General features: G+C 34.4%; 1 protein-coding gene across 2 annotated transcripts in view; it reads left to right on the top strand.

Moving 5' to 3' along the window:
* The window catches only part of LOC145661598 (intermembrane lipid transfer protein VPS13A-like), a 305,499-nt gene that overhangs the window by 277,531 nt on the left and 15,487 nt on the right, over window positions 1–12,481 (top strand). For both annotated transcript variants that reach the window (XM_081726923.1, XM_081726919.1), the window contains 2 exons: window positions 4,793–4,859; window positions 11,506–11,654. In XM_081726923.1, coding sequence (XP_081583049.1) covers window positions 4,793–4,859; window positions 11,506–11,654 — 216 coding nt within the window. The remainder of the gene's footprint in view (window positions 1–4,792; window positions 4,860–11,505; window positions 11,655–12,481) is intronic.

Genomic DNA, 12,481 nt, shown 5'->3' with positions numbered 1-12,481 from the left:
TGCACGGCCACACACAGTAGCAAAATCTTTGGAGTTTCTACAAGGAAAGTGGGGTTCCTCTTCTACCACACTCGGCTTTTATCCAGATTTAACTTCGTATGACTTTGCTTTCTTCCCAAACTCAAGGAAAAGCTTCGACGACGCACCTTTAAAACAAGTGAAGAGGTTATCACGGCGTATAATAATGAAATTTCTGATATTCCAAAAACGAACTTTTAAAAAATATTTGACTCATCATTTTTAAGGATGCAAAAGTGTATTAATGTTTGAGGGAAGTATTTTGAAAACCTGTAAATAAAGTAATTTTTCAAAGGGTATCTAGAAACTCGGCATACTGCTCGTATATTGTTTCCATGATCCCTTTTTCTCCTCCTCAGCTAATGGAAAAAGAATACAAAAGAGTCGTTTATGTGCTTCACTGAACTCTGGTATGCATTTTGAACCTGTGATCCACAGATCCCTGGTGAAAAGATAATGATTTTATGATTATAGCTATAGAAATAACAGAATTGGTCCATGGACCAGTAAGAAGTGAAACTGTGCTGATTTCAGACAGTTTTTTCTTGGTGGCTTGATCAATTTGCAAGCGAATATCACCGATAAGATAAGGATGTCTGAGATTAGAGAGGAGGGGGAGGAAGTGGATATTGCTTACACGGAAGATATGCGATGTGAGGATGAACATAATTGTAATTGGTACCACTTTGGAAAATGTATCTTCAAATAGGATCAGAGAACTACAAAGATGAGTAAAGATATATTTTCGTGGATATGTAATAACTGTTCAAACAGTTATGATCAATGTGACGCCAGTTCAAATGCACTTGGTACCTTTTTTGCTTCACGGCCCACCAAGTTTTATCGCGATGGAATCCATGGCCTTTTAGAATGTTGGCAGAAGGTAGTCGATGCTGATGGGGACTATTTTTGATTTTCCAGGTACGTCTTAGGTAACATATCGATGTTCGAAGGTAGTGGGTAAAAAAGCGACAGAATTTTCTTGGTTACCTTTATACTTCTTTGTTGGTACTCCTGGTTGTTGTCAGCACGTGGTAGGATCATTTTTGGGCACCTAATTTGTAGCAGTCGATGTCTGACGTTATATGACATAGTGCTTGTTGAAATCCAAACTCAGTTCCATGACTACATAATTACTGGTTTAGTGCAAGTGCACTAACGATGGCTGCTTTCTGGTAGTCCTGAACTAGTATGTTATGTAATCTGGCTTAGATTGCAAGAATCGAAGCAACAAACCGGAAGTATCATGGATGATAACTTGGACCATTTAGATTTGTGGAAATATATGTAACAGAAGTTATGACGAAGGGCAAATAGGAAAAGTAATGATCGAGAATAAGGAAATAAAGTTTGAAAGGTGAAGGAATAGGAAGCCGCTGACGCTCTCAGCTATTAAATATTTTCTGATAGAAAAGTTACAAGTATGCATCGTTGGGATGCTTGAGGTTACATGGATTAATATTTTATGACGTAATGAAACTATGCAATCTTCATGGAGGCTGGTCTAAGAATTGATCCTTTCCATGGGCACTGTATATGTTGAGAGAGAGGGTAACGCCCCTGCATAGGAGCCAATTGTATAAGTGTGGGAGAGAGAGAGAGAGATGAAACAACTCCCTAGAGATGCTTACTTGTATTTTGAGAATGTGAAATTTTCAGAATACAAGAAGTCACCTTGAACCACCACTATTTTGATATAGACCATAAGGTCTCCCTCTCTGCTTCTGACAGTGGTCTTCTTTCAGAACTTGAAATACCACCTGTCTTCGTGGGTCCCATGAACTATGATAATGAATAAGTGCGGTAGAGACTTAAAAAAAATTGAGACTCTTCAATGAAAATTTTAAATTGATAATAATCAAAACAGTCCCTATGTAAATCTATGCTAAAGCTATTAAAAAAAAAAACTCATTTTGGTTAGTTCTGTAAGAGTTCCAACATTGTTCGAGAGAAAGCTGTAAAAAGTACTGTTCACAAATTTGTCTATCCGTTGCACTGAACAGCTTCACCTATTACAGATATACAGGAATTGTCCTTGTAAACGTGTATCATTGGATACTGTAGTTCGATAGTAGAAGTTTGGTGTATCACGAACACCCCTGACTATCTCACGATAAACTCAATGAAACTAGTATAAGATCCACTAGTTCCGTTTAATAAATCGACTAACTCACTCCCGTGCTCCATTCTGGTATTCGAACCATTGAGCTTACTATATATAAGGATTATAAAAATTTACTAAGAGCAGCACGGGTTTCACTGTTGTAGTTCCGGATCTCGGACCGAAGTGTCTCCTGACCTCTCTGTCAACCGTAGTTATTCAGCTGCCAGGAGCTCCAAAAAGGTAGACTTCCTTTCCGTGTGCAGTTTTCTTTATGGGCCAACGGTTTTGCCCTGACAATAATTTCAGCTTTCTAAAATGAGGTCATGACTTTAAATGTTAATATCTTATTTACATGACTTCCTTTTTGAGTTTTGAATGTTCCACATCATTCTCACATCTATTCTGAACAAACTGATATATTTTTATACACTAACAATACTATATAATACACATACGACATTAAAAGAAAAAACATAATTAAAAACTCTCAACTTCCCCGCTCCACAAATGACAAACTTGACAGGTGCTGACACCTATGCGAAAAAACTGGCAGGTCGCCCAGCAGAAAACAATCACAAGGGATGTAAATACAATACAAATTTCAACTTATTTACACTCATCCCTGTTTAGATACGTATTATAGTTACTGTTTAAACATTATAACATTTACAAAATATATTTAGCAAGAGAATTATAGTATAAAAACCTATTTACATTGTCATGTGGAGGGATACTATACTTTTCAAAAATATTGGTGCATAGACGAAAGAGGGATGTCATCCATTTTGCAGACGAACATCGCCCGAGTGGGCTCAAGAACTGTCTGTAAATAGTACAATTACGGGATATAAGACGTTCGGACATGGGACATACCGTTCTGAGAAAACATAATTGATATTTCGATGCATCCAAGAACCTTTGTACTTTGATTAAATTTAATAAACAACTCAGTCAACTCACATTTTCAAATTTTGTATAACTATGCCTATGGCTAGTCTAGGTCCGTCCAGAGGGGTAGCACAGCAAGAGGAAGAAGGTGAGATGAAACGTCATCAGCAAAGAATATCACAAGTTATTGTTCCCAGAAAAATAATACTTGAATGTTACTAAAATACATAAGAAATGTTTTCGTCATCTTGGCGCTGTATACAAGTGTATCTAACTTGTAGTTAACCACCTAGGAGTTGAAGTAGTAGCATAGTCCTATCATAGGTAGCTTTAAAATAATACCATCTCTGGTTCTGAGTGCTATGTTTAGATGGAAACAGTTGGTACTCTCCTCTCTGCTGTCCTGGAGTATTTCGCTGGAGGCTAAGAGTTTGGATAGGAGCTGGAAGATGATTTTGAAACTTTCAAAAAAAGAAAAAAAATCCGTTGCGTTTGCGAATCCTTCCAATATCTTCCCAATGAAACTAATATGTTCGGCGCTTATAATGTGAATAATGTTGGCTTTAATACTCTAATTTACATGAATAACATTCTTAACTGACGTAATATTAATAATATTAGGTTATAAATAATACATAATTTCCATTTTGATATGCAAATTTTTTGATAGCTAATTTCCCTATCAAAATTTAAATTAAGCACGCACAGAGTATATACAGCACTGAAAGACAGCCAAATGGAAGCAGATATTTGATGTTGTAACACTATGTAAAGTACTAGCTGAAATACCTATTCTTCGCATGGGTATTATTTTATAGAACATGTTTGAAAGGTATATTTGAACCCCATGCTTCCCCTCTTTCGATACGTATTTCAATCGAAATGAAATGATAAAAATCCAGCTCAAGTAGATTCAATAATTCATTTCAAGCGGTGTAATCGTTATTCTTTGTGAAAAATTTAGACTCCCTTCTTCCTTTTAGGATATTCATTTCTGTCGAAGCGTAATGATAAAAACATTGGTCAAACCTAGAGCTAACTATTTTCAAAAATTTATTTTATGAGAGGCTCGGAGTACTCTATTTTTAGCATAAACTTTTGAATTTCCTTACTATACATATCTTACTATACACATCTTAATGAAAGGGACATGATAAAATTTCGGCTCAAGGTAAGTGCTAGCTACGTTCCAAAATTGATTTGAAACCGTCGAACCGTCTATCGAATGAGACAAACAATGTGGAGGAAAGATTATGAAAATGGTCCTTTTTTTTTTATTTAAAAGCAATATTTCGAAAACACTTTAAACTTATTTTTGTTAAGGAGTTTATAAACCAGTTTCATCTCCTTAATTCAAGGAGCTGCTGAGATACTCTATTTTAGGGGTCCACAGTGGCTCAGCGGTAGAGCGTTCACCTCTGGTGCATGGGTTCCCTGGTTCGATCTCAGCTCCCGCCAAGTGAACGTAGGTTTTCTCGGGTTCTTCCGTTTCCTCACACTTTCTTCATTCCACCACATTCTCATCATCACCGTCTCCTTTAGCCCACCCGGCATAACATGGGATCTAAAACTCATAGATTTAATTTCATTTTCCATTTTAGTCATAAATTTTGAATCTCTTTGAATACGCAAGGGAAGAAAATGCTAAGTAGCCTACGGTCTCTTTCCTATAGTTACCTAGAACTATGTCAAGCCAATAGTGTGGATTTCTATAGGAGACAAATAAACATTTAACTTAATGTATAATGTGTACATTTATATCTTTCTCCTCTCTTGTTTCAGAGCTATAGAAATAGGAGAAGGGGTCATGATGAAAGTTCGGTTACCTCGTTATATGAACCCATATTCGGTAAGTTCTAGAAATTATTATGTTTTCATTTATATTTGTATTAAGAATTGTGTTAATTTAAGTTTTCCAATACGTCATGACTCTTCGCCTAGTTTTAATAATACGAGTATAAATCTGTTGAGAGAGGATATTCTATTCCAGCAACTGTCGATAGAACAATTTTAAATTAAAGAACGAAGTATTTGCTTGAAAAAAGTATAACTTTTAACTAGAGAATAAAGAATGGTCATTTGTCATGTTTAATATTTTTCTTCAAATGCACATACAAATACATATCTTGAAGATTTAATTTCCTTAATCGTACGTTTCGGAATTTCACTTAAAGAGAATACTTGTTACAAAGTTGTGCTTGTATTTGTTTTAATAGGTCCAACCCAAGCCCGTTTATGATTGGGGTAGACAGAATTATGTCTATAAATTTTCTTTAACTTGAGTAGTTTCCTACCACTTTCTCATTTAATCAAATCTTCTTTCAACATTCATTTCAACTTATCATCCGTCTCCTTTAAACTACAAGAAGCGCAAGATATAAAATCCAAGATTTCAGTTCATTTTTAATTACATAAATGTTGTTCCTACTCCTAATAAAAACATGATACGATATATCGAAATATCCTGTAATGGGTCATCTTGCACACGGGAACGGACTCCAAATTATATTTAATTTAAGAGAATGACCAATTCAGTTATTAATTTATTTTATTTAAACAAATATTTTTAATTTTAATCTTAATAACAAGAGGTCCTTTTATTGTTGTTCTTTCTGTTCTGGTGTTTCCCTAGTTCTGTTCTATTAAATAGTTCTGATGTTTTGCAAATTTCTGATATGAGTTAAAAGTGGTTGGATTTTGATATACAATCTGCATCTGGAAAAGAGAAGAAAATTTTTAAAAACTACTGCATCTAATTCTACGAAGTTACAGCTACAAAGATTGAGTTTTCCGATACGATTAAAGGAATAATTGATGAACATCATTATAAACTAACTCCTAGTTCATCATAGAAGCATCTAACTAATATTATATCGTAAAAACAGTAATTTTAAGTAGAAAGAGTATTGAAAATTCGGTAGAAGTAATATAGAAACAAGCAGTCTCGTAAGCTTACTGATTATTGAACTTTTGATTTTGAAATTTCTTCAAATTTGCTGCAATGTATTATATAACCATGCACTACGAGAAGCTATTTTTCGGAATAGATTTAGCGTTGTAAGAATAGGTACAATCTTCTTTCTTAGCTATTCATATCGAAAATGGTAGAAATCAAGCACTTCCGGTTTTAAACTTCATCGCTAGAGTAAGAACGGTACTAGATAGCAAGAAGCGGTTTAATGGAATCGATTCAGCATTCTAAGAATAAAGCGGTTTTCTGTAACCATTTAAGCGTGTTAAGAATATGTTTCATCTTTACTCTAATCTCTCTCTACTAAAACCGTAAATGGTATAAATCTACTACTGGTATAAAGCTACTACTTCGGTTTCAATATTGAGAAAGTATCACGCCATAAAAAACAAACGTCTTCGTGTGGTGTACACGTGAACTGTTACTTGTTTAATTCGTACGTTACTTCGTTTAATATACAGTTTTTTTTAGTATGCGCATTCACTTTAACCACACAATGTCTTTTATACTGTAACAACCATCACATTATTGTCGAGATATCTAATCGATATTAAAACTAAATATTATATTACTAGGGCAACCCAAAAGCATAGCAGCAATTTACACACATCATTGGTACCTTGAACATGGTTGTGCTTGCCTAAGAGTCCAGAGGAAACTAATTTTAAAAGCATAATAAAGCATAATTTTAGAAAATAAAGCATAAAGCATAATTTAAAATATATAGAACAATTCTTGGAAAATTCTGTTTGACTGCAAGTTTAACATACTGTATTATTTTTAAAACCAATATTTACAATGCAAAATCATTGAGAACATAAGAATGCAACAATGAAATGCTTACTTTTATTTCTGTAAACTTTTCGGTGTAATCCTTTGATGTGGAGAAAAGAAAAAAGGAAAAGAAGAAGAGAACTTTCTGCCAATAATGAATAGTACACAAGAAATCCACACTATATTGTTATGTGTATCTCTTGAACTTGAGCACCTTCTGTACTTTATGGTGGCATCTTTTACTTTCCCTTTCTGTATATATGCAACTCTAAGGCCAGGCCCGTGCTGGGATACTAATGAGGGCGGTGGACAAGGCTACTAAAAGGGCGCCCATACAAACGGGAATATATATATAATCTTATGTACAGATTTTGAAAGAAAGTATAGGTGCCATTTTATATCAGAATCACCACAAAATTTGTTTTAGTATTAACGTAAATAGCTAATTTCTGAAAACCTCGAATCGAAATCCTCGTTACTAGAGAAAAACTTTTTAGTTCCTTTTAACAGCATTTCTGTCAAATATAAAGAAGGTAAATATATTAACAACTTAATGTAGCTCTTGCCTATGGACACTGGAGGTTCAGTGCCACGTTTACAAAAGCTCTCCATTGATTTCTGTCCTTAGCCAACTGGACTCAGTTTCTACTTTATATTCCAATCTCTGCGAGAACCATTTTAATGTTGTCCTCCCATCTGCGCCTCGGTCTACCTAATGGTGGTTTTCCTATTTGAATTTCCAGTCAGAACTTTGAAAACGTTTCTAATTTCTTCCATTCTAGCTACATGATCTGCCCATTTCAGCCTACTAGAGTTATAAAGTTTCCGCCATTCCTTATTCCCGTTCCTCTTGGAGTTCGAATCTTGTTTTCAAATACTTTCACTCTGTGATTTTCCCTCAGAGTCAGTGACCATGTTTCGCAACCTTGCAGCATAATAGGCATGATTATCGTTTTATATTTTAAGCTGCAAATTCCTCAACAGAATTCGCGACAACAACAACAACAACAAAAAACTGAACAATAACACGAAATTCCTGCTTTCAGTTGACTTCAAATTTCTTAGTGATTATGTTTTTGGTCTGTTAATAATGATTCTAGATATTTGAAAGTATCCACTTTGTCGAAAGTAAACATTATCTGGTATTTTAACGCATCCATAAAATGCAGTATTACTATTCCGACAAACTTCCATGTATTTAGTTTTCTCTGCATTTACTTCTAAGCCCATATCCCTGCAAACGTTAATTAACATTTCTGCATTTCTTTCTCTTGTTCTAACATCCCCTGTAAGATTTACACCATCATCATACGCCATAACTTGGTAAATACAATTCATCTCTAGGACCTGATTGCTGTCTTTGATTTTTCTTATAGTGTGCTCCAAAACAAAGTTAAATAATAATGGCAACAACGTATCTCCTTGTCATTCTCAACGTGAAAGCTCGTGCACGAGAATTTCTCTATTCGAACTTTACTTTGAGATTCATTTAAACATATCTTAATTAATCTAACTTTTTCGGCATTCCAAATTCTGTAAGCATGTTGTTCAATGTTTCCCTCCTACTCGAGTCTAAAGTCAATAACTGATGTGCCAGGATATTGTATTCCCATTTCTTTTCAAGTAGTAGTCGAATGGTAAATATCTGGTCCATAGTTGAGCGATTTTACCTAAATCCGCTCTGATAATCTCCAATAATTTCCTCTGCAATCTTTCTAATAGAATGTTTAAGAGGATTTATTTAATGTTGCCGAAAGAGAAATGCCTCTATAATTATTACAATCAGTTTTGTTCCCCTCCAGCTAAAATTAAGTCAGCCAGAATTTCATCTACACCCGGAGAGGTGTGTTTCTTTAGTTTTCTAATAGCGATTTCTATTTCTGTCTGGTTAGGTTCTGGAATATACGATTATGCTGTGTGCATTTCACTTTCTCCACGAACATTAGTTTTTGGCTATATGTTAAGCAAATCGTCAAAGAAATCTTTCCATCTATTTAAGATGCTATCCTTATCAGTGAGAACTGTTCCGTTGGCTTTCTTTAATATATAAGCACGAGGTTGATATGCTTTCTTAAATTCTTTGCTCCCCTTATACATGTCCCGAATGTTTTTGTTTTTTATTATTATCTTCAAGTTAATTAATTTTAGCTTTCAAAAATAGCGTTCCTTTCTTCTAAAAAATTTGGAAGTTTTCCGCCAGATGACAATGAAATTTTATGTAATTTCGTTCTGATTTTTTAGCCAACACTGTTTCTTCTCTTTTCTCTTTTCTGTTACTCTAGTGCATTCCTGGTTGAACTATGGTTTGTTCTTACCTACCTTTGCGTGCCCCAATTTTTCTTTTGCTGAAATTTTAATATTATCTCTAATTTCAACCAAGTATCCTGAAGACTAGTAGACTCCGAACCTTCTAAAATCGAGGATCTATTTGACACTTTAATCTGGCTCCCATCTCACCTGACTCTCCTCAAATCTCTTTAAATTAAACCGCTCCGTTTTCAGATATTGAATATTTCCTTTATTCAACGATAGTCTCTCTCTCTCTCTTATTATCGCTGCTACCAGGTGGCAATTAGTATCACAATCAGCTCCTCTGAACAACCGAACATTAGCTATGCTAGATTGTTTTCTTCTGTCTACTAAAACGTGATAAGTTTGGTTATGTGTTTTTTCATCTGATGAAATCCAAGTATATTTATGAATTTCGCGATGTGGGAATTTTGTAATCTTCACGATAAGGTTTCTGGATATTGCACAGTTCACGAGTCTAACGTCGTTGTCACAACCTTTCTTATGCAGACATTTATTCCCTATAATCGATTTGAAAATACCCTCTCGTCCTACCTTCGCATTGAAACGGCCTAACAGAATTTCCATATGGTATTGCGAGAGATGATCAAATACGCGTTCTATTCTTTCGTAAAAACTGTCATCTTTATCGTCATCGTTATTTTATGTTGGGAATGTTCATTTAAAATAATAATATTACACCACCGACTCTTAACAGAAGTAAAAGAAAATCTATCATTAACAAATTCAATCCATGTAATTGCTAATATTATTCGTTTGTGAGCTGATAGCCCTGTTCATAGTTGGTAATTTTTAATTCGTTTCCCTTAAAAGAAGGTAAAATTTCCCGACTTGACTCCTCCATTTCCTTCTCATCTAACTTCCTGATATCCCACTAGGTCCATCCTCTATTTCTAAACTAACTCATTCCTTACAAATTTTAACGCCGCTACCCTATAGAGACTTCTTATATTCCATGTTCCAAATCTCATGTAGATTTTACTTTGCTGAGTTCGTGCCAAGTTATTAGTTCTAATCCGGGGATTCTGCGAATATATCTGAACAAGTCTTTTTTTCTTTTTTTTTAATAGGATAAGGTTGTTCACCCCACACCAAATCCACAAGCTGGAGGATCACCCCTTGTCATCTGTCCGCGACTGCTTATTCAGTATATTCGCAGCTAACCTCTATATCTAGAGGCCTTCTCCTCAATCCACAACCTGAGGAAGCGTCATGCCGTGGTGACAGGAAGACCACATTTCACAGAAATTAATAAAGCTATATCTTAGAAATACAATAGGTACTGATTATCCGAACACTGCTTTAAAACACACAGAAACAATCAGTATGCTCGGATATATGGGTGCATATTAAGACTGTGCAAGCTTCGATGCCGTAAAAATCGTAAGAGACCAGTGTCAATGTAGTATTCATGAATGCATCGTACGTTTGACTATCCGAACTATTCTTGATGTATCACATTGTTTCGCTTTATAGCTACATAACTTTACAGTTATTTTTGTAAGTGCTTATACTCTTTACCTGATCTCCACCAATAACAACTGTATGAATTTTTATAACACAAAACTGGTATCCAGAAGAACAATTAAAATATATATATATATATGTCTATAATGTGATAATGTAAAGGGCGCCTTGTACCCTTCACAGTTTTTTTTTTTTTTTTTATTTTATTAACAGCCACTATTTTAATTTATTATAAGTTACAAACCTGGTATACAGAACAACTAAAAACACTAATCTATAATGTGTTGTTTCGTAGGGCGCCTTATGTAAAGGGCGCACTGTATCTTTCACGGGTTCTTTACCAATAGCAACTGTATGTATGTATTGTACAGGACTATAGTATACAGAAGAGTGAATAAAATCGTCATTTTTGATGTGATCTCGCAAGGGCGTCTAATGTAAAGGGCGCACTGTACCTTTCACGGGTTCTTTACAAATACAACTGTAAGAATTTATTACTAAAAACTGGTACCTTTATTTATACTGTGATGTTTCGGAGGGCGCACCGGGACACGTCCCGGTGTCCCGGTGGGCCAGCACGGGCCTGTCTAAGGCACACATAAGTGATAGAAAAAAATGGCTCGACTAAAGCATATCTCTTTATAGTGCATTAAGTAGAAAGTTCATTAAATATGAAAGAAACTGCTTGCATAAGGTATTAATAAATGGATCAAGATATTTAGAATATTTAATGTATAGTAAATATTATACATTATACACGATTTATGTAAAACAGTGATTGAAATTAACAATAAAGCATAATTTGGAAAAAAGTAAAGCATAATTAAACAAAAAAATAAAGCACAATGTGGGTTGCTCTATATATTATTGAAAAGACTGTAAGTGAATCTTTTTACTTCTCTTGGTTTGTTTTCGTCTTTTTAGACAATATCACTCTTTATAAATCAGTGTAACCATTTTGTTTGTTATTTAGGGTATAAAGCCTTTCTCCACATACCAAGCAACGGGAATGTATTTATTGAATACACTAAGCAGAGGCCACTATTCTGACTGTGATGTGTATTGGGCTCATGCAGCCATAGGCAAAGAAGAAAGGTCAAATGTTCTTCTAGTCACTTCTCAGTAAGTAGAGCTAATAGTAATCAATATTTTATTATTATTATTATTAACTTTTGAAGACTTCATTAATATTCATATCGAGTAAAAATGTACTTCTAGTAAGGACATGTCTTCTTCACACTATAGGAAGTTAAGAGTGCTACATATCGAAGAAATATTAACTGACAACATAATTATCTAGTTCTTGTGTATATAGTATCCCTAATCCAGGAAAGAGTCTAAGAAGAGATCCCCTTGAATGACTGCCTTCCTAACTTTTCTGTTTAAAATAAAAAAATGTTTTTAATAGTCCTTTCAAGCACACTGATGATTGAATTTAACCATATGTATTAGATTTTTCTTCTTAATAGACTCACGTGAATTGTGATATAGTAAAATAATACAGTTCTAAAGTGTGATTTTCGTTTTGAAGCTGTTTTTAACTCAGAAGGAAGGCATGAAGAGTCACTGATATCTAAATCTACCATTTGAAACATGAATGGAATAAGAGAACACGTATTTAAACTCCCAGTCATTCCAGGAAAATAATAATACATTATTTGTAAAGACAATGAAGATAAGAAAAAAAGTTGAGAAAGCATCTAAAATTTGAAGTGTTACACTACACAATGTAATAATATAACAAGTTTTAACTGAGAAAGCATATATGCTGAAATCTGCTTAACGGAAGCCCATTTTACCACATTTTATGCCTCTTATAAGCAAATTAAGGAATAATATAGTGAGACGGTCACTAAATATTTCACCACCTTGTCTTTACTTTCTCATGTTCTGTTCTGCTTTTCCAGTTTTTAGGTTTCCGCCACACGAAAAACCAAGAAATCAGTGCA

Source organism: Thermobia domestica, chromosome 1 (genome assembly GCF_964235325.1).
Source record: "Thermobia domestica chromosome 1, izTheDome1.hap1.1, whole genome shotgun sequence".
Lineage (NCBI taxonomy): Eukaryota > Metazoa > Arthropoda > Insecta > Zygentoma > Lepismatidae > Thermobia > Thermobia domestica.
Note: the sequence above shows the minus strand (reverse complement) of the source record. Positions and strands in the feature narration are given on the sequence as shown.